Source organism: Neoarius graeffei, chromosome 4, assembly GCF_027579695.1.
Source record: "Neoarius graeffei isolate fNeoGra1 chromosome 4, fNeoGra1.pri, whole genome shotgun sequence".
NCBI classification, from domain to species: domain Eukaryota; kingdom Metazoa; phylum Chordata; class Actinopteri; order Siluriformes; family Ariidae; genus Neoarius; species Neoarius graeffei.
In genome coordinates, this window is record NC_083572.1 from 80,546,774 (window position 1) to 80,569,074 (window position 22,301).

The following is a 22,301-nucleotide window of genomic DNA, read 5'->3' on the forward strand; positions in this document are numbered from 1 at the left end:
CTTGCCTAGGACCCTAAGATTACTTGCTGTGTCCGGTGCCCTGGCTCCCGGTATACACCTGACTAAAGCTGCTGGTGCCCCTAAACACCTAGCTAATTTCACGTGCTATATGATAGAGTCCCCTATAACCAGAGCTCTTTCAGGTTTCTCAGCGGGTGCATCACTAAGGAGCGTAAACCTGTTCAACATGTGAAGCAGAGAGGAGTGGTGCTCCCATGGGCGAGCTTCAGCAGTAGCTTTGGCTCTATGCTTATGCCGCTGAGTCGTCGCCCATTTGTCCCTCTGTGAGGGCTCTAAAGCCAGAGTTGGGGGATTGCTAACTCCACCTAGGGCATCCAGACTTTCCCCTGCAGAAACTACACTGTTCTCATTCTCACTAGCCTTCTTTGAAGTCTGTATATGCACTTCTAAAACTGCAATCTTCTCCATCAGAGAGCTAACTAATCTGCACTTATCACAAATAAAGCTATCGCTAGCGACGGAGGAAGAATGACTAAACATCCTGCACACAGCACACTGAACAAGCTGAAGGTGTGCCATGATGAAAGGATTCACGTACCTTAATCGAGGATCTGTCGATATTAAAACAGATCCGATGTGGATGGCCTCCGCTTGTGGTCTTTACGCAGGAGGAAAAAAAAGGAATGAAAGCTTCCGGTCTTGGCGTTCTTCTGGAAAAAAAAATTTAAATGCAGAAAAAGGAAAGTGAAAGTCCAATAAAAAAGAAAAGGAATACTGTAAAATTATTTGTAGAAAAAATAAAAAAGATTAGTGATTAACGCCAACACTCGTGGAAAAAAGACTCGTCGCAAACAACTCGGAAACCAAGAAGTACGTCGCACAGAATGCACATCAACATGGCTTGTAACCTGGGCGGCATGGTGGTGTAGTGGTTAGTACTGTTGCCTCACAGCCAGAAGGTTTTGGGTTCGAGCCCAGTGGCCAATAGGGGGGGTCTTTCTGTGTGGAGTTTGCATGTGCTCCCTGTGTCTGCATGAGTTTCCTCCAGTTACTCCAGTTTTCCCCACAGTTCAAAGACATGCGGTTAGGTTAACATGGGGCAACCTTGGGCTGAGGTTGGGCTGAAGTGCCCTTGAGCAAGGTACCTAACCCCCAACTGCTCCCCGGGTGCTGTAGCATAGTTGTTCACTGTTCTGGGTATGTGTGTGATCATTGCTCACTTGTGTGTGCATGTATGTGTTCACTGCTTCAGATGGGTTAAATGCAGAGGTCAAATTTCACTGTGTGCTTAAGGTGGTGTTTACATTAGACCGTATCAGCGGATCATCAGATTAACGTTTTTAAGACGATTCGCGTGCACACAGCAACGCCAATACACGATTCGCGTGCACACAGCAACGCCAATACACGGATACGCTAATCACATGACTAATTAGACGGCACGTAAGTTGAAATGTGTCAGTGCGGCTCAGCGCTTCCTCCTCAGCGGCTGTGCTCCAAATCACTCCGCCCTGAACAGCGAGTACCCTCTGGAGGGTGCGCACTCCGGCCCTGCGCAGCTCACAGAGCGCGCGAGTGAAGCGCACAAGCAGTGATTCGGGACTGAGCCGCTGTGTGTGTGATCCCAGTGCATATCGGGCATGCGCAAGTCACTCACCACTTGCAAGTGGAAGGATGGCAAGCCTAAATACAATCATAACTACACAATGGTCAGTATTTGCATCTTACCATGAACAACATTAAGAATGACAAAACAAAGTATTATATTCATACTTTTATACTCTTTAATGAAAAACAAAAAGGTGATACAAGGCGGAAACAATAGCAGGACGTGAAGTCCGCGCTGTTTTTCAGCAGTCGCGTCACATGACCAACGTGGCATGAACAACGCCAGCGAATCAGGAAGGTGGATGTCACAGTGACGTTGTCCAATGACGACGTCAGCTAGAGATCAGCACTGCGTTTCCTCGTATCTCAATGTTTACACAGCACCGGATCAGATACGAACTGGGTTGAATACGTGGGCCCTGGCGGATTCAAGTTGTTCCGCCTGTGGAGTCGTTTCCCGGCGTTTTAATGTGAACGGACAGTGCATCCGCGATGAAAACGAGACGGATACGGTCTAATGTAAACACCACCTAAGTCTGTGCTTGAGTGTATGTGTGATAAATAAAGGCTTCTTCTTCTTAACTGGCTTTTGCTGCTCATGAATACAGTAGAACAAACAGAGACAAATGTTTTGATTATGTCTCGCAAAATCAAGGCATATTTCTCCTTCACATATTTTTCAGCTTTATCTCTTCCTTGGTGGGCTACTGCTCTGTGTGCCTCACACAGAGTGTTATGGAGGTTCTTCTTTGGAATTACTTTATTATTGTCAGTTAATAGTCTTTCACCATCAACTCTCCATTTCTTTTCTTTAACGAGTGCTTTTTCTTTCATTGTAAGGTTCAATTGGCCACTTTCATTTTTGGGCCACTTTCATTTTTGAGCCAATTTACAATTTCGTCATAAAAACCATCATCCAGATATAGTGTTAACTTGATTGTTTTCCTCTTTTTAGGCTCTCTTATTTCATTTAGCTGTTTATGGAATGTTTCAAAACTACAACACTCTCGTTTGCTAGTTTCACCTTCACTGTCCACCATATTCCATCCATCCATTATCTGTAGCGCTTATCCTGTTCTACAGGGTTATCCTGTTCTTATCCCAGCTGACTATGGGTGAGGCGGGGTACACCCTGGACAAGTCGCCAGGTTATCGCAGTGCTGACACACCTATGGTCAATTTAGAGCCACCAATTAGCCTAACCTGCATGTCTTTGGACTGTGGGGGAAACCGGAGCACCCGGAGGAAACCCACACAGACACGGGGAGAACATGCAAACTCCACACAGAAAGGCCCTCGCCGGCCGCTGGGCTCGAACCCAGGACCTTCTTGCTGCAAGGTGACAGTGCTAACCACTACACCACCGTGCCGCCCATCCACCATATTGTCAAATCTAAATATTCTTAAAATGCACGTGTGAATTTAAATAAGTAGGGAAATGAATCTTAAATCTAGACTCACCTGGGTAAATCTAGAATCACGTAGGTGAATTCAGATTCACCTGATTTCAAAAATCACCTGTAACATACAAACTATCTATATAACATATCACATGAGGACTGTGTGTGTGTGTGTGTGTGTGTGTGTGTGTGTGTGTGTGTGTGTGTTTTCTTTCTCTAGAATGGAGCCCAGGAAGCTTCCTCCTACCCAGGTTGAGTTGGACGCCATTCAACAGAACCGCTTTAAGATTTTCCACCAAATCTTTTTCCCAAATGAGACAGCGGAGGTAATGCAACACAAGCTACCACATTATTACAGAAACTAACAAACAAAACATGGGCACTGTGTGTAAATCTGGCACCCACTGATGCTGCAATCCCTCTTTTCTGAACAGACAATGGAAGTCGCAACTAACACCAAGATCAGAGATTTGATCAGAAGTATCGCCGATAAACTCGGGCTGATCTCAGACGATGGCTTCAGCATCTTTGTAAAAACACCAGACAAAGTGTGTGCCAAGAACGTCACTAAAGATTATCAACTTCCATAAAATTTAAGTCATCTTTCATGTTAACTGGCAGCTGTTTTCATTTGTTTTGTTCAGGTTCTGAGTTTGAATGAAGCAGACTACTTCTTCGACAGTCTGAGACAGATCACGAACTGGTCCAGGAAAACTAAGATGGTGAAGGATGGTGAGTTCATGGTAGTATAAAGATAAAAGCTGCTCAGCTGTCATGACCTGCCTTGCTTTGGACTGAGGGTATTCAAGTAAAATTTGTGAAAGGTCCAGGTTCTTGAAATTCCTTTTTACATTTTTCAAGGTCAATGCTTTTTTTTATCATCATTCCAACCATATACAGTTGATACAGTACACAGTTAAAATGAAACAACATTTCTCCAGCACCATGGTGCTACATTAATCACCACCGGACGACAAATCAACAAATAGCAACATAAAGTGCAAGAGTGCAGCGGGTGCAAACATTGCAGACAGTAAATTACACACAACTTCTAAATTTTCTGAAACAAAGCTCTGGATAATATGACTGAATTATTACAACTGTTACTTATTAATGTTTAATCACTTGTGATAAATTCATGAATATAAATAAGACTCACAAATTTGAAGTGGTTGTTTTATTTCATAGTGGTGCTTCACGTTACTACACTTTGCAATTCCCATGGACTCTTTACAGATGGAATAAATTTGCATAAATTCATGTGATGATTGAATAAGCTGCACCAGAGGATCAGCTAAAGAAGCCACCAGTGGCGGCTGGTGGTAAATATTTTTGGGGGTGCTATGAATAATATATATTAGTAATATATTTAACAGTTATTCCACGAAATCGAATTGTACAATAAGCTGATAGTCGACGAGGACGGAGCGCTGAGTTGGTTATAAGCCATATACGGTACGACAAGATTGAGTAGAACTGTTTTATTTGACCCACATTCACTGGGTTTTGAGAAACAGAGCATTTTATTTTTATTTTTTGCAAATTTTATAAATAAAAACTTTATACAAAATGTCTGACAAAATCAGTTCTGCTTAGAATGTAAACAAACCAGTGAAACGACAGGAGCAAATTGTGAAAAGTGCTATAATAATAATTCTTGAAAAAAAAAACGATACGTTCTTACCATCAAACACTTTTATTCCATATTTTCTTGCTTTTTTTTTTGTATTTTTGGGGGTTTTGTTTTCGAATAGAGTTTTTATTTCGCCCTTGGTTCAGCAACACGCTCGGCCATTTTTTTTCTTCTACTCATGGTATATGAGCTGATATCCTAGTAGTAGAGTAGCCAATCAGAGCACATGGTTGTTCATATCCAGTGAATGTGAATAGAATAAAAAAAGTTTATATACAACTTCTGATATTTGAATCTGAATTGTGTTTCTCTGCGTAGCCCTGCGAGCCCATTGATACAAGCTCTGGTTCATGTTGGCAAATAGCTAAACTATAGCCTTTTTTTTTTCATACATTGAATGCTCTGCAACAGTTTTTTTTTTCTTCTTCTCCATTCGGTCCTCTAAAATGCTTTTCTGGGTTCACATTCAGATCGTGGTCCACCAGTTAGTGACCCCTGGTTTAAAGGATTACAGTGGAAATAATTCTTATTGATTTATTATACATAGTGCTTGTTTTTTTTCTTCTTTTGCAGTGCAGTAATCCTCCAACAGTGTAACCTCAGTTAAAAGTAAAATAACCAGACCTGAGTTTCCCAAAAGCACTGCAGCACAAAGATCATCGTTAAATAGTAGAGCGAGCAGCACAACAAACGCGCTCTCTCTCCTAGTTAAGATGTTCTTAGCGTTAAGAGGCTTTTGGGAAACCCACCCCAGTTAAAGTTGCTTTAATTATATGCCATGTGCTTAACCTGTAGGAGGACCAGTGAACATTTCATACCAGGTGTACTTCATGAGGAAATTGTGGTTCAACGTAATCCCTGGCAGAGATCAGGAAGCAGATTGCATCTTCCACTTTCCCCAGGTGAACTCATTTTTTCCTTCCTCTTTTTTTTTCTTCCCAATCACGTGATTCATCTAATTCAAATCTGAGGAATCAGTCACTTTGATGATGTTACTCCTTATCTAACATCAGTTCTCTTTGCACACAGGAACTCCCCAAGTATCTGCGAGGGTACCACCGCTGTACTAAAGAGGACATGGTGCAGCTGGCCGCTCTCCTCTTCAGGGTGAAAGTGAAAGATGACAAGACTCAGTTTGTCATGATCACTAAGATGCTGAAAGAGCTTGTGCCCAATGATCAGCTAAAAGCCATGTCAGCTGAGGACTGGAAAAAGGTAAGAAATGTTGGCATTATGCATTTCATTATCTCTTATTCTACCACAGTGCTGCTGAATGCTCAGTGCTGATTGGTCAGACGGTGTTATTTTTCTGTAACGCCAGCTATGACTGTAGTTCAGGTGCAGGGCCAATCACAGGTTCAGATACGTTATTGTTTTTATAGTAACAACTGATACAGGGACGTGTATGGTGGATGCTCTACTTAAACAGATTAAAAGACGTTGAATTGTCGATATGGTGAAATTTTTGTTTGAGGAGACGTTTATTTAGTATTGTTAGAAGGAGTCTCCAGTTTCAGTTTTGTAACAGTCAAAGCTAAAGTTGTAACTTGAGGTTTTCCAAGACAGGAGAGTCTTCAGGATGAAAGGCTTTGTACTTTCGCAATAAAATGATTAGCTGCATTTTTCTCTTATTTACTTTAGAAAGAATAAAGACAGGCTGGTGAGGGAACGACCATTTATAGATATTATAACATAACTCAGGGTTCTAACTAGACCAAAATATTAGCGTAGTGGCACCAGTCATGATTAAAGACTTATTATAATTAATATTCAACTATAATAGTGACATATTTATGGTATTTATGGAATGAGAATAAAACAACCAGTTGATATTCACCAAGTGTCAGCTTTATTTTCAGCATCAGCCATTCAATTATAATACATGACTTTCCAGATCTAACTCGTATCATACCTTTGGGCGGCACGGTCGTGTGGTGGTTATCACTGTCGCCTCACAGCAAGAAGGTTCTGGGTTCGAGCCCAGTGGCTGACGGGGTCCTTTCTGTATAGAGTTTGCATGTTCTCCCTGTGTCTGCGTGGGTTTCCTCCGGGTGCTCCAGTTTCCCCAAAGACATGCAGTTAGGTTAACATGGGGCAGCCATGGCCTGAAGTGTCCTTGAGCAAGGGCACCTAACCCCCAACTACTCCCCGGGCACTGTAGCATACAGTGGTGCTTGAAAGTTTGTGAACCCTTTAGAATTTTCTATATTTCTGCATAAATATGACCTAAAACATCATCAGATTTTCACACAAGGCCTAAAAGTAGATACAGAGAACCCAGTTAAACAAATGAGACAAAAATATTATACTTGGTCATTTATTTATTGAGGAAAATGATCCAATATTACATATCTGTGAGTGGCAAAAGTATGTGAACCTTTGCTTTCAATATCTGGTGTGACCCCCTTGTACAGCAATAATTGCAACTACACATTTCTGGTAACTGTTGATCAGTCCTGCACACCAGCTTGGAGGAATTTTAGCCCGTTCCTCCGTACAGAACAGCTTCAACTCTGGGATGTTGGTGGGTTTCCTCGCATGAACTGCTCACTTCAGGTCCTTCCACAACATTTCCATTGGATTAAGGTCAGGACTTTGACTTGGCCATTCCAAAACATTAACTTTATTCTTCTTTAACCATTTTTGGTAGAATGACTTGTGTGCTTAAGGTCATTGTCTTGTTGCATGACCCACCTTCTCTTGAGATTCAGTTCATGGATAGATGTCCTGACATTTTCCTTTAGAATTTGCTGGTATAATTCAGAATTCATTGTTCCATCAATGATGGTAAGCCGCCCTGGCCCAGATGCAGCAAAACAGGCCCAAACCATGATACTCCCACCACCATGTTTCACAGATGGGATAAGGTTCTTATGCTGGAATGCAGTGTTTTCCTTTCTCCAAACATAACACTCCTCATTTAAACCAAAAAGTTCTAGTTTGGTCTCATCCATCCACAAAACATTTTTCCAATAGCCTTCTGGCTTGTCCATGTGATCTTTAGCAAACCAGATGAGCAGCAATGTTCTTTTTGGAGAGCACTGGATTTCTCCTTGCAACCCTGCCATGCACACCATTGTTGTTCAGTGTTCTCCTGATGGTGGACTCATGAACATTAACATTAGCCAATGTGAGAGAGGCCTTCAGTTGCTTAGAAGTTACCGTGCGGTCCTTTGTGACCTTGCCAACTATTACACGCCTTGCTCTTGGAGTGATCTTTGTTGGTCAACCACTCCTGGGGAGGCTAACAATGGTCTTGAATTTCCTCCATTTGTACACAATCTGTCTGATTGTGGATTGGTGGAGTCCAAACTCTTTAGAGATGGTTTTGTAACCTTTTCCAGCCTGATGAGCATCAACAACGCTTTTTCTGAGGTCCTCAGAAATCTCTTTTGTTCGTGCCATGATACACTTCCCCAAACTTGTGTTGTGAAGATCAGACTTTGATAGATCTCTGTTCTTTAAATAAAACAAGGATGCCCCCTCACACCTGATTGTCATCCCATTGATTGAAAACACCTGACTCTAATTTCACCTTCAAATTAACTGCTAAACCTAGAGGTTCACATACTTTTGCCACTCACAGATATGTAATATTGGATAATTTTTCTCAATAAATAAATGACCAAGTATAATATTTTTATCTAATTTGTTTAACTGGGTTCTCTTTATCTACTTTTAGGACTTGTGTGAAAATCTGATGTTGTTTTAGGTCATATCTATGCAGAAATATAGAAAATTCTAAAGGGTTCACAAACTTTCAAGCGCCACTGTAGCTGCCCACTGCTCTGGGTATGTGTGTGTGATCATTGCTCACTTATGTGTGCATGTCTGTGTTCACTGCTTCAGATGGGTTAAATGCATGTAAGCGCCTCTTAACACGGATGGCACTTTACCATGAACACAGTATAAGGAAGGAGGTAAACCGGGCTAACATGATCAGTGACAATCTCCACATGGAACTATTCGAGCAGCTATGCACTGGGCACTTGCGTGGACGGAGAGTGGAGTATGTCCGAATGTAGAACAGTCACATGGCGGCGCGCTGTCACCACCGCGTGGGGATAACAAGAGAAAATTAACCAAAAGACCATATTTTCAAGGTTGGCAAGTATTTTTATTAGTGTAGCAGCAACTTTTACAGGTGTGTCGGCAATATTGTAGGCATAGCGGTAAGGAAACGTTGAGTATTGGCCCAATACACTGAAAAGGCCTCGTTAGAACCTTGATAACTGATAGCAGCAACTGGTTTTACAGATGATCCACAACATTTAATGTAACTGTAAACAGATAATGAATGAATGAAATATTGTTTGTGTTGGTGTGCTGCTCCTATTGCGTTTTTATGCCTTAGTTATTCACTTACTCATATTTCATAATATTTTCCTCTGTATATCTTTCCATAATGGGCACAAATTTTATGTAATATGCATTCTGTAATCCATCTTCTGTAGAACATTATGGCTGCATACAACAAACATGCAAACATGACAGCGGAGGATGCCATGGTGGCCTTCCTGAAGGTCATCTTTAAGTGGCCCACGTTTGGCTGTGCCTTCTTCGATGTGAAGGTAATGAGACGTGACCCGACTAAGTCAGACTCCAGTGCTGATGTTCATGTTGTGCATTAATAGCCACTTGTGTAACATGTTCTTTTAATGCAGCAAACATCTGAGCCCGGCTTCCCTGATATCGTGAGGCTTGCCATCAGCAAACAGGGGGTGACAGTCATACATCCTAAAACCAAAGTAAATATATTTTTCTTTACTTTAATTCATACAAGGATCAGTTTCAAATAATCAAAAAGTCATGGTTGTTGTTCAGATAGATTACCTGATGTTTTTCTGAACTATCACATAGCTACATGAATCGACATCTTGGATATTGTATACTATTTTCATTTGCATTTTCTCAACTGTGATTTTTTATGAATCAGTTAATAAATATACTGCTCATTTTTAAGGATGTCCTAGCAGTACACCCATTCAATATGATCGCAAACTGGTGCAGTGGGAGCACATACTTCCACATGACTATTGGCAATCTGGTCCAAGGAAACAAGATTCTGTGTGAAACCTCCCTGGTAAGTAATACAAAAACCTCGCGTCAGTCCCTCCAGCCCCACAGTCTTTCCAGGTGTTAAATTTTTTGTGCCAATTTTAAATGAATTATTTTGATCTCTCTTTTTATTTGAACTTCATAAGGGCTACAAAATTGACGATTTGTTGACATCCTATGTCAACATGCATCTGAACGACATAAGAGCACCGAGAACCAGGAACCAGCGCTACCGTAACTGAAACCTGATTCAACCTGGAAAAATGAAGAAATAATTTTATTCTGCCTTTAAGCATGCATACTTTCACTTCCAATCTTTATATTTGCAACAAGAAATTATACAGTATGTGGTTAAACAAGCTTGACATGAATGTTGAAGGATATGTTTAGTCATTAAAATCCTCTTATTGATTCATGCATGAGATTTTAGATCTTTTCGATTGGACTTTTTCTCTTCTGTTTATTGGTAAGGTGTTGAAAACGAGTCTGTTTTTCTTTTTTTTCCTGATCATTTATTTATTTATTTCCAAATGTAAAGAACAAAGTATCGCTATACTTTCTATGTCACTCCCAAAATGATATGATACATAATTTTGCTTAGATTATGAATATACGGTACAGCACTGTGAAGTAGTGAGCATTTGTTTCCTAAACTATCCATTTTCATTACAATGTATTTGCACATTTATCTTAACGAAAGAGTTGCTTTGGTAAAAATGGCCAAATAAAAAGAACATGACTCATTGCTTATTGCTTCTACTGGCACTTATTTATAGGATCATACACCAAGTGAAGGATCATTTAGAGTGATGTCTGCGGAGTTTATTTAACTTATTGTGTATTCAGAAATAGAACCTTATTATTCACAGTGATTGGGAACATTGAGGAGTATGCCATGTACCAAAAGTAGACTTGCCAGCTCTTCTGCTTTTGTGTGACTCTTCTTTATTCTGTTTTAAATGGTCACATCACGCTGTTTTGCTTCAGAGCAAAAACATGGGCTCAATATAAAGACGGGGGTGTATTAAATGCAGGGGCTTGGATCTAGCCCAATTCAGACTTGGCAGTGTATTATTAGGCAAAGTCTAGAGGCGGACAGGGAGCCTAGATAGTGGCCTTATTCAGAAGAGTGAACTGTATTTGAATATCGATGAGGACATGTCTGATTAGAGCAGAAAGAGCGATGTGTGTCTTACACAGCTGTGGCGCTCCAGAATAAAAGACAGATTATTAGCATTATTGGGCCCCTTTACACATCTGTCTCAAGACCATGTGATGAGATTATTTTTGCACGCCGCTGCCCCAGTCTCTGATGCTCTCCCCAACACACAGCAGGCCCCAAAGCAACAAGGCCTCCAGCTTCTCTATATGCTCTTGTTTTCTCTCAGTCTCTAGGCATTCCTTTACCATGAAGTTAGCATTGGTGGGGGGTCTCGCTCTCGAATTTGCGACTTTAACAGAATGGATCATCTCATCAGCTTTATCCATAAACAGGCCTATCAAATGCTGGCTCTATCTTCAGTGTATTGACACACTTGAAGGTTACAACATTTTGGAAGCTTTTTTTTTTTAATGCAGCAGGACTTTGGAGTATGGAGCTAGACCCTGTTGCCATGGTACTGTGTCTAACCTCACATTGTAAAGGCATGTCATTATTCTCTCTCTCTGCCGAAATGCACCGCATCTTCTGACTCAAGCCTTTGTGGCATGCACAAGTGGCTCTTAGAGGAGAATGGCATTGCAAAAAAAAAAGCCTGAGGTCAGAGGTCACGCCAGAGCCTTCCTATTGGACTTGCTTTTGCGTAATCAAATTTGCTGCGGGCACAAAAAGAGCGGCAGTAAAATATCTGGAAAGCATTGCAGTGTAAGGACAGTGCAGCTCATTCGTTCATTAGCCTTGTCCTCCACCTGGTCTTTACTCCTCCACAAACTCTGCATGTAGAAGAAGCTGCTGGATAACCTTCTGGTCTCACAGCAGCTGTTAACAAACCCACTTTCAGAGCCAAACTACACCCTCTCTACTTCTCTCTGCTATACTCATCCTAGCCTGCACTGCTCAACCGACTTGAGAGGAACCAACAAGGGTGAGTATTCATCACTTTCTCACTGGTAGTGTGATAATTGATTTGCCTTCGGTTTACCTCTTTTTACCAATTACTTTCGGCATGACTTTTAGACTGTTATTTACCATTCTTGACGTTTCGGAGTTTGAATAATATGATTATGGTTTCCAGCAAATTATCCTAAATGGTGACTGACCACAACAATGGATAAAAAGTAATGTGAAAAATGAATACAGAACTGAATAGAAATTTCTTCCTTCAGTTACTTTGTCATTTACGTTTTCATGAGTGTGTTTACCTGCAAACATTTCTAAGATCCTAAAATCAGTTTTAAAGGGGAATAGATGATTTGCTGGACTACCTATAAAATCTTGATACCTTTTTATAAAAGTATATAATATAAAAAAGGTTTCTTGTTTCATTTATATTTCTACAATGGGTTTTTCAAGCTCATTTTCATATTTAAAGCTAGCAAGCCATGTTAGCATATGCAAAGACATACAGAATCTCAAATGGAGTGTATGGTAACAATGCCCAATCCCTTAATAGACTTGAATCCAAGAGTCCTTCACATCCCTTTATTTGTGCTGGCATTCTTGCACATCTGTGGCAAAGTCCTCTCTGCTTTCCTTGAAACATGTCCTGAAAAGCATTTTTTACACTAAAATTCTCAGAAACAAAGGTCAGAGGGCATGATGGCAGGTGTTCTCTTTTGGAGTGTGTTTTTTAGACAGGCAACTGTCAGTTGTGTGGAGGGACTCGCACTCTTGCGTACTGTATTTTACTCACCGTTCATGGTCTTTCCGCTGAGAAAACGGCTTAGTGCAGAGTCCCACAGATTGCTCGAGGACTCTTTTTATCATGTGCCCATGGACAAGAGCCATCTCGGTGCACACAGAGCTCAGCTCATATAGTCAGCCTTCTCTGTTCGCAAGAACTGGGCCTAAGGTTTTCCGCTGAAGCAAAAAAAAAATACAATCCGGTGTAACCTTTCCCCCGACAACAGAGTTTTGTAACAGCCTGCTTTAATTTGTGTCTAGTACTAAGGGCTTGGATGGTTGTGGAACTTGTGTAGTCGCCCCCCAGTTACTACTGGCCTACTCAACATCTTTAAGGCACAGACTCCAAGGACTTGAAACACTCCTTAATACACACCCGTTTCACATTTTTTTGGATGTTTTGAAAATATTGATACTGAGTCTCCCTATTATTTTTATTTTTTTCAAAACCAGGAATAAATCAGTTTTGACTGTTTCTTGGCAAGAAGCTTATTACTGGCTGCAAATCTTTGTTTTATGCCTATGTGATTTATTTTCTATTTATTCTGTCAATAAAGTATTTTACGTGTAATTAATCTAAAGTAGCTGAGCTGGATTTTGCAACGTTGTTCAAGCAATGACCGCCTTCAATGCCAAAATGCATGTATTATCAGGGAATCTTGGATACGACATTTTGTCTTATCTTTCAGCTTTAGAAATCCCAAGAAATACAATATTTTTTTTCTTGTAAATCTGTTTTATTCTTGTTAAAATCAGACAATCAATCACACCCTGAGCCAAAAGCATCAGGAGTTTGTAGATACATTATTTGCAAAAGATGTTTCTATCATTATTATATATTACAGTCAGGTCTTGGGGAAAGGTCAGCAGTAATAACTTGTTGCACAAATTTATCTCTCCAACTCTTGATCACTAAGGTCTACATGGGATCAGGTTGCGTGGACACATCTATGTAAAGCTGTAGAAAATAGCAGGGTGTAGCAGTGGAGTCCCATGACAAAGGTGCGGCCGTCGTATATAACCCACCATTCGCCAACGACCATCTGCCTGCATCTGCACATTCTCCTGAGATACATCTCCTGTTTCTCAGGGCTCTATCACTGCCAAATGCCCAAACAGCTCCCACTAACTAAAGCACACCGAACACCAAAACATTCACTCCTTTTGGAAATCCTCTTGTGAACTCTGTTTGCACTGAAACTTTAGAGCCTAATCTTGACCTTGAAGATGATCCTGTTTTATTTTTTGTAGAAGATTTACTCAGTGTAACAAAAAAAAAGTAAGCTTAATTTTTAAACTGATGTTGATGTGACCCCAAACCTAGTGTGATACACTCTCTCAAACTCCTATGTTACCAAGAGCAAGACTAAGGCCCTGTCCACACGGCAATGGATTCAGGTGAATCTGATAAAATTGTTTATCGTTTAGGCCTGGCGTCCACACAGCACCGGCGTTTTGGGTGCCCCAAAACGCAATCTTTTGAGAACGGGTTCCAGAGTGGAAAGATCTGGCAACGTTGCCATTGCGAAGTCGTCTGGATGAGTAGAACGGATTTGTTTACGATGACGTCACAACCACATGACTGTGATTGCTTCACGCCAGGTAGAAGTGTAACGAACTCGATGCGAGTTGTCAACAAATCCTATAACTTGGTTCATGAAACGCGCTTACAAAATATTTTCACTGTGAATATTTATTGTGTAATGGTCCAGAGAGAGAGAGAGAGAGAGAGAGAGAATAGCCCTTAGGGTAGAGTCAATCCCGCCAGCAAAAATAGGGAAAAAAAGGAGCGATCTCACCTCTTCAGATGTTGGTTTAAGTCCTACAATACATTCCTCAAAAAGGGCGTAGAAGAACAAATTAATCCATCAACGTGTAGCATTCAATTTATTCTGGACCATTAAAGACGCCACCTTCCGCGTAGAATCATACGTCATCCTCGCCGCCATATTGGATGGGTCAAAGCGGAGAATAAAGATGCCTCATTCATGTGCTGCGTTTAACTGTACCAACAGGTTTACCATCCAAACGAGATCACATGGGATTACCTTTCACAGGTGAGACTGGAAAAATACTTTTCATTGTATTTGGTCATTATAATGTAATTTTACGAACAGATTTTTTCTGACTTTGTGGCTAATATGAAGTCTCGTGCATAATAGTTTATGCGCATGCGTCCTTACTTCTTCTATTGTTCTGGTGTCTCCGAAGGGACCATCTTACAGCGCCCCTAGAGGTGTGGCATGTGTATTGCATCGTTTTCAGCAAGCATTGCGTTGCCGTATGGACCTGATATTTTACTGATCGTTGCCCATGTGGACGCGATATTTTTTTAAATAACATCTCGTTGCCGTTGTCGTGTGGATGTAGCCTCAGGCACACAGGAAACCAAAAAATGCTGATACAGTACAAATATTTATTTTTGTTGCAATATGATATAAAAGTAACCAATCTCTACAACGAGATGGAAAGAAGCGGTTCACAGTTTGTTAATTTAATAGTTAAAAGCTACAGAGATAAATATTCTTCTCACAGAAGAGACAATACAATAGGAAATGTGTGCAATAGGCTCTGATGATATGTTTGGCAGGACACCCACAACTTGGCTTAAAGTACACAGGAGAGAGTATAAGCAACTAACAGGATGATCACTAGGAGTTATGCCTCACCAATTCAGTTCACACCAATATCAAAGAAAACAAGGATTCAAATAAAAAAAATATAAAACACACACACATTGGATGGCATAAACCAGTTCAAACTGTATGCAAAGTATCACCTCAAACCATAAGCACAACAATCAAAGGTGAGGAGGCTCCTTAATGACCAGTACTAGACTCGTGTACCCTAATGTAACCTAAAGCTTGAATAATGGGCCTACCGGCCTAAGCGCAAAGGCAAGCCCAACAGATACACGAAGGCTATAAAAACCTACTGTCAACTAAGCCGCTACAACTCGGCCATAGACTCATATGAACAAGATGTATGATCTCCCGTGTGGAATATGTTCTGTCTAGATGGACCCGGATGGATGGTTAGCACTGTCGCCTCACAGCAAGAAGGTTCTGGATTCGAGCCCAGTGGCCGACGAGGGCCTTTCTGTGTGGAGTTAAAATGTTCTCCCATGTCTGCATGGGTTTCCTTTGGGTGCTCCGGTTTTCCCCACAGTCCAAAGATATGCAGTTAGGTTAACGTGGGACGGCCTTGGGCTGAAGTGCCCAAGAGTGGCGGCCCACATGTGTGCAGTGGCTTTGCTCTCCTATGATGAACTAAATTTCATTGTACATTTATGCAGTGACAATAAAGGCATTCTATTATTTTACTGTTTAAGAAAATGAGTGGGAGATTCACTCCAATATCACAATAACAGATTTGACGAATAATTAATCTACTGTTGGCGTATCCTCAACATTTTGTTCAAATTAATGAGAGAAGAAATAGAACACACCTCACTGCCTTTCTGAAGTTTCCCACCAGAGGAAGTGACCTCTTTCGGTGCAGGTGTCGTGTGTATTATTAAAAGTCTTTGTGGATTTTATGCGGTTTTATAACAGAGTTGACAAGAACATTGGGACGGGTAAAAAAATATATTTTTTTACTACTGAAATTTCACATAATGCAGAAAATAGACTTTCTATGCAATTGATTTTATAAAACTTAATAGAATCAGCCCCCCCAAAACAGATTGTTAGACTGAATCACTTCATGTTTTTTCAAGTTGAATGTATGAATCAGTCGTTGAAGACAGCCAATAATGTGGGGGGAGTAATTTAGTTAATGGTTTATGGATAAATTGGATCTAAAATGTACATCAAGCATCACTACTGGTGAAAGTTTGCATAATTTGCATTATTGTTCAAAATTGATTCAATAAAGATTTATTTTGTGGAAAATAACAAAAGGTTTATCTCAGAGATGCAAAATGTACCCTGAATTCGATAGATAATAGACAGACAGACAGACAGACAGACAGATTCTTGAAATGCCTCAAAATATATTGCCATAATTATTGGTTTAAGCCATAAATTTTCTTTTTTCTCTCTTTTTTCCTAGTTATGAGCATGGAACCCTCTCCCACTGTGCTTCCCACACTGCTGTCCAATCAGACAGTGGAGATCTGTGAGCCTGTAGACAACACAATGGAGAATCTCCTCTTTGGCCTCTACTACATCATCATCTTTCTTCTTGCTCTGAATGGCAATAGCCTTGCCCTGTGGATCTTCTCTCGTCAGAGAGGAACCTCCTCTCCAGCTAATGTCTTCCTGATGCACCTTGCTGTGGCTGACCTTTCTTATGTTATTATTTTGCCTCTACGAGCCACATACCACTTGACAGGAGGTCACTGGCCATTTGGAGAGGTTCCTTGCCGTGTAGCTGGCTTCCTTTTCTATGTTAACATGTACGCTAGTCTTTACTTCCTGGCTTGTGTAGCTGGTGATCGATACCTTGCTGTGGTGCATGCTGTGAGCTCTTTGAAAGTCCGCCATGCCCGCTTTGCTCACATAACCAGTTTTGCTCTGTGGGCTCTAGTAATTGTAGCCATGGCTCCCTTGTTGGTGACCCAGCAAACTGTAGAAGCGAACGGCACCACAGTATGTTTGCAGCTGTATAGAGAGAAAGCTTCCCGCCGAGCCTTAACCTCCCTCGTCGTTGCATTCACACCTCCTTTCCTGGTCACACTCTCCTGTTACCTGCTCATAGTGAACAGTCTGAGGAAGGGTTTAAGGATGGAGCCGGCACTGAAAGTGCGAGCATTGCGTACAATCGGCTTGGTTATGCTGATCTATGTGGTGTGCTTCCTGCCATATCATGTGAGCCGGGCCACATTTATCCTGGGTTATGGACATCCAGATCTGTCCTGCCGAACACAGCAAGGTTTAGCCCTGGCTAATCGTCTCACCTCATCTCTTTCCTGCCTGAACGGAGCTCTGGACCCACTGGTCTACCTTTTTGGAGCAGAGAAATTCAGAGGCACTGTGCAAAGACTCCTGTGCAGAGATAAATCAGGTGGATCTGCAGTTACCAGTGGAGAACTTAAAGGGACACATGAGAGTTCCCTCAGTGCCAAGTCAGAGTTCTGAGAAAACAGCATTTTAAAATCTATACCTGTCATCTATAAGCCAGGCTTCATATTCTGTTTGATCAATTTGATATGGTGTAGCTCTTCGTATAATGAAGTACATGGACACTGGGTTTGGGCATGTCGACGTTTGAACATAATTAAAAGTGTTGACTGGCTGGTGTGTGATTTTCTTAACCGGAAGTGAAAAAGGGAAGTTATGCAAATACCAAAGACATCAGCCAGTTGGTTTAGTCTGAGGATTTGTCAGAGTACCTGGGCCTAAAAATACTCATAATAAGAAACTAGATGTTTATTTACTTATAATCCACAATTTGACACCATTATGACCATTAAAATCAAAAGTTACAGTTTGTTAAAAACTACAGTCTAAGATGTATTCCCGCTTTACACCCAGTATTCCCAGTACAGGCTCTGGACCCACTGTGACCCTGACCTGGATCAATCTTTCTGAAAGTGAGTGATTGTGTAACAGTACCGGATGTGAGTGGTCAGAAGACAAATTTCATCCAACACTTTATTTGTTTTACTCACAACAAATCACTGACAAATTATATTCAAAGTTGTTCGGTTCAACTGAATCAGTTTTTTGGACTTTGCCAAAAAAAAAAAAAAACCTCCAAACATTTTTTGGAGTGCTTGCAGTACACTGTCACAGTTTGACAAACATTACATGTTAAATATCCATTTATTTACCTTCTGCTTAAAATTTAACACATTTGATTAATGGCACAGAAATGCTTCTAATCAACAGCTGATCAAAAATCATGTGTGGGAGAAAAAGTCCCAAAGTAAAGCAAAGCCTATTTGCGTATATTTTATTAGCCAATTTTTGAATATTATCCTCCATTATTTTTATTTTTTTATTTGTTTGCCGATTTTTAACACGCAGTCATGTGTCATATTAAGAAAAACATCACTAAGCAAAGGATGCTACAATGTTATAACAGCTGCTTTTGAGAATAACTAAGTGCATAAATGAATCTTTATATTATCTGAGCTGATGTGTTCAAAATGTAATTGTCTTTTTAGCTATACTGTCGTACACCAGCAAGCCTTTTATACTGGTCATGAATGTGCTGAAATCCATTCCGAACTCCACTTCCCAAAACTCATCACAGCCTATAAACATGGACACCACACTACAACACCCATCCACCTCACTCACTGTCAACAGACTACCGATTACACACACCTGTTTCCAATCATTCACAGACCCAAAATAACAGAATCCATACAAAGTCTCTTTGTCATGTAACGCTGTGTGTGTTTAGCAGCGGTGTGTGCTGGAAAGTGGAGTTCGGAGTGGATTCTGGTGCGTTTGTGACAATACTCTGTAGTATTTATGTGGCTATGCAATTCTACATACACTACCGTTCAAAAGTTTGGGGTCACCCAGACAATTTTGTGTTTTCTATGAAAAGTCACACTTTTATTTACCACCGTAAGTTGTAAAATGAATAGAAAATATAGTCAAGACATTTTTCTGGCCATTTTGAGCATTTAATCGACCCCACAAATGTGATGCTCCAGAAACTCAATCTGCTCAAAGGAAGGTCAGTTTTATAGCTTCTCTAAAGAGCTCAACTGTTTTCAGCTGTGCTAACATGATTGTACAAGGGTTTTCTAATCATCCATTAGCCTTCTGAGGCAATGAGCAAACACATTGTACCATTAGAACACTGGAGTGAGAGTTGCTGGAAATGGGCCTCTATACACCTATGGAGATATTGCACCAAAAACCAGACATTTGCAGCTAGAATAGTCATTTACCACATTAGCAATGTATAGAGTGGATTTCTGATTAGTTTAAAGTGATCTTCATTGAAAAAAACAGTGCTTTTCTTTCAAAAATAAGGACATTCCAAACTTTTGAACGGTAGTGTATGTAGTTGAGTAGGTATTCATCAGTTAAACTTTAACCTAAACACAGACAGGTTTCGGCTAGGTCTCCTGCACGGTGCACAGTGAGTCAAGACAGTGTATATACAACCCCGATTCCAAAAAAGTTGGGACAAAGTACAAATTGTAAATAAAAACGGAATGCAATGATGTGGAAGTTTCAAAATTCCATATTTTATTCAGAATAGAACATAGATGACATATCAAATGTTTAAACTGAGAAAATGTATCATTTAAAGAGAAAAATTAGGTGATTTTAAATTTCATGACAACAACACATCTCAAAAAAGTTGGGACAAGGCCATGTTTACCACTGTGAGACATCCCCTTTTCTCTTTACAACAGTCTGTAAACGTCTGGGGACTGAGGAGACAAGTTGCTCAAGTTTAGGGATAGGAATGTTAACCCATTCTTGTCTAATGTAGGATTGTAGTTGCTCAACTGTCTTAAGTCTTTTTTGTCGTATCTTCCGTTTTATGATGCGCCAAATGTTTTCTATGGGTGAAAGATCTGGACTGCAGGCTGGCCAGTTCAGTACCCGGACCCTTCTTCTACCCAGCCATGATGCTGTAATTGATGCAGTATGTGTTTTGGCATTGTCATGTTGGAAAATGCAAGGTCTTCCCTGAAAGAGACGTCGTCTGGATGGGAGCGTATGCTGCTCTAGAACCTGGATATACCTTTCAGCATTGATGGTGTCTTTCCAGATGTGTAAGCTGCCCATGCCACATGCGCTAATGCAACCCCATACCATCAGAGATGCAGGCTTCTGAACTGAGCGCTGATAACAACTTGGGTCATCCTTCTCCTCTTTAGTCTGAATGACACGGCGTCCCTGATTTCCATAAAGAACTTCAAATTTTGATTCGTCTGACCACAGAACAGTTTTCCACTTTGCCACAGTCCATTTTAAATGAGCCTTGGCCCAGAGAAGACGTCTGCGCTTCTGGATCATGTTTAGATACGGCTTCTTCTTTGAACTATAGAGTTTTAGCTGGCAACGGCGGATGGCACGGTGAATTGTGTTCACAGATAATGTTCTCTGGAAATATTCCTGAGCCCATTTTGTGATTTCCAATACAGAAGCATGCCTGTATGTGATGCAGTACCGTCTAAGGGCCTGAAGATCACGGACACCCAGTATGGTTTTCCGGCCTTGATCCTTACGCACAGAGATTCTTACAGATTCTCTGAATCTTTTGATGATATTATGCACTGTAGATGATGATATGTTCAAACTCTTTGCAATTTTACATTGTCGAACTCCTTTCTGATATTGCTCCACTATTTGTCGGCGCAGAATTAGGGGGATTGGTGATCCTCTTCCCATCTTTACTTCTGAGAGCCGTTGCCACTCCGAGATGCTCTTTTTATACCCAGTCATGTTAATGACCTATTGTCAATTGACCTAATGAGTTGCAATTTGGTCCTCCAGCTGTTCCTTTTTTGTACCTTTAACTTTTCCAGCCTCTTATTGCCCCTGTCCCAACTTTTTTGAGATGTGTTGCTGTCATGAAATTTCAAATGAGCCAATATTTGGCATGAAATTTCAAAATGTCTCACTTTCGACATTTGATATGTTGTCTATGTTCTATTGTGAATACAGTATCAGTTTTTGAGATTTGTAAATTATTGCATTCTGTTTTTATTTACAATTTGTACTTTGTCCCAACTTTTTTGGAATCGGGGTTGTACCTGAGAGCACCCTGCAGCCTGCGCAGGCAGTCAGAGGCCACTGGCTCCCTCCGCCGGGTGTCCAGAAAGCGCTGTGCATGTTTCAGCAGTGAATTACTGAAAGAATAGTCCAAATTTCTGATTAGTTTAAAATGATCTTCATTGAAAAGAACAGTGCTTTTCTTTCAAAAATAAGGAAATTTCAAAGTGACCCCAAACTTTTGAACGGTAGTGTATGCATTGCATTGCACACCACTTTGTACCTCTTTTGCTTTGGTATATTTAATCACAATGATGTGCTTCTTTTGCCTCAGTGACTCAATATGAAGCTATTTATTATTCCATTTCACTGGATGTGATGTTTTAGCACTTATATCGCTCTATTTCAATATATATTGCTGTATAATGCGTGCTTGAAGCACCATTTTGTAATCATGTGTACATTAAACTCTTTGCTATTTTTAAGTCGTTTTGGCAGAGTTTCTATGGAGGTCACACCAGAAAAGTACATTGCACCAGTTCACTATTGCTAATACAGTCATAAATATGCACAACTCGTTCACACTAGAGGGCAGAGGCAGTGTGTGAGTGTAGCATGGAAATTGTATATTGTTAGCATGATACATCACGTGAGCTCTTATACGAGAAGAACAGTGAAGTTTCATTTCTTATAGAGCTTTCACAGCAGTCAAATGTTTTCTATCTTTGTTTTGTCAGAGCTGATTGTGCCATGTGACCATTTTGGAGTAACAGTAGAATGCACTGTTACAAAGGGTGAAAGATTGGTGTGAGACTGTGTCATTTATTAACAGTATGTGGGCGTTCATATGCATACTCGCACACATTCTTCAGTGTGGCTATTGCTGCTGTCTGCTCATGAATTGAGAGAGAAGCAGTACGGAAACCCCCATGCAGTAAGTGTACTTGGGTTCTCTTTTCATATCATGTGACTCAATCTGTGGATTGTCAGCAGAAAGCTTCTTTCTTTCTTTCTTTCTTTCTTTCTTTCTTTCTTTCTTTCTTTCTTTCTTTCTTTCTTTCTTTCTTTCTTTCTTTCTTTCACCCTTACTTTCTCACACATCAAGGCATTTTCCCCTGCCACTGATGACAAAGAAAGGGGAGTAAATGGAGGCTGGGTTGCCT

At 40.6% G+C, this 22,301-nt stretch overlaps 2 protein-coding genes across 2 annotated transcripts in view; both read left to right on the plus strand.

Moving 5' to 3' along the window:
• Positions 1-10,340, plus strand: part of LOC132884620 (unconventional myosin-VIIa) — an 82,051-nt gene extending 71,711 nt beyond the window's left edge. Inside the window, 9 exon segments of the mRNA XM_060918461.1 lie at positions 3,190-3,295; positions 3,404-3,517; positions 3,614-3,701; positions 5,398-5,504; positions 5,632-5,817; positions 9,057-9,173; positions 9,267-9,350; positions 9,566-9,685; positions 9,807-10,340. Of these exon segments, the coding sequence (XP_060774444.1) occupies positions 3,190-3,295; positions 3,404-3,517; positions 3,614-3,701; positions 5,398-5,504; positions 5,632-5,817; positions 9,057-9,173; positions 9,267-9,350; positions 9,566-9,685; positions 9,807-9,902 (1,018 nt within the window). The 3' untranslated portion in view covers positions 9,903-10,340.
• Positions 10,341-11,606: 1,266 nt separating this feature from the next.
• On the plus strand, positions 11,607-18,198 carry gpr17 (G protein-coupled receptor 17). Its single transcript, XM_060918335.1, has 2 exons — positions 11,607-11,744; positions 16,556-18,198. The coding sequence occupies exon 2, from the start codon at positions 16,558-16,560 to the stop codon at positions 17,581-17,583; it is 1,026 nt and encodes a 341-aa protein (XP_060774318.1). The 5' UTR covers positions 11,607-11,744; positions 16,556-16,557; the 3' UTR covers positions 17,584-18,198.
• Positions 18,199-22,301: the final 4,103 nt, after the last annotated feature.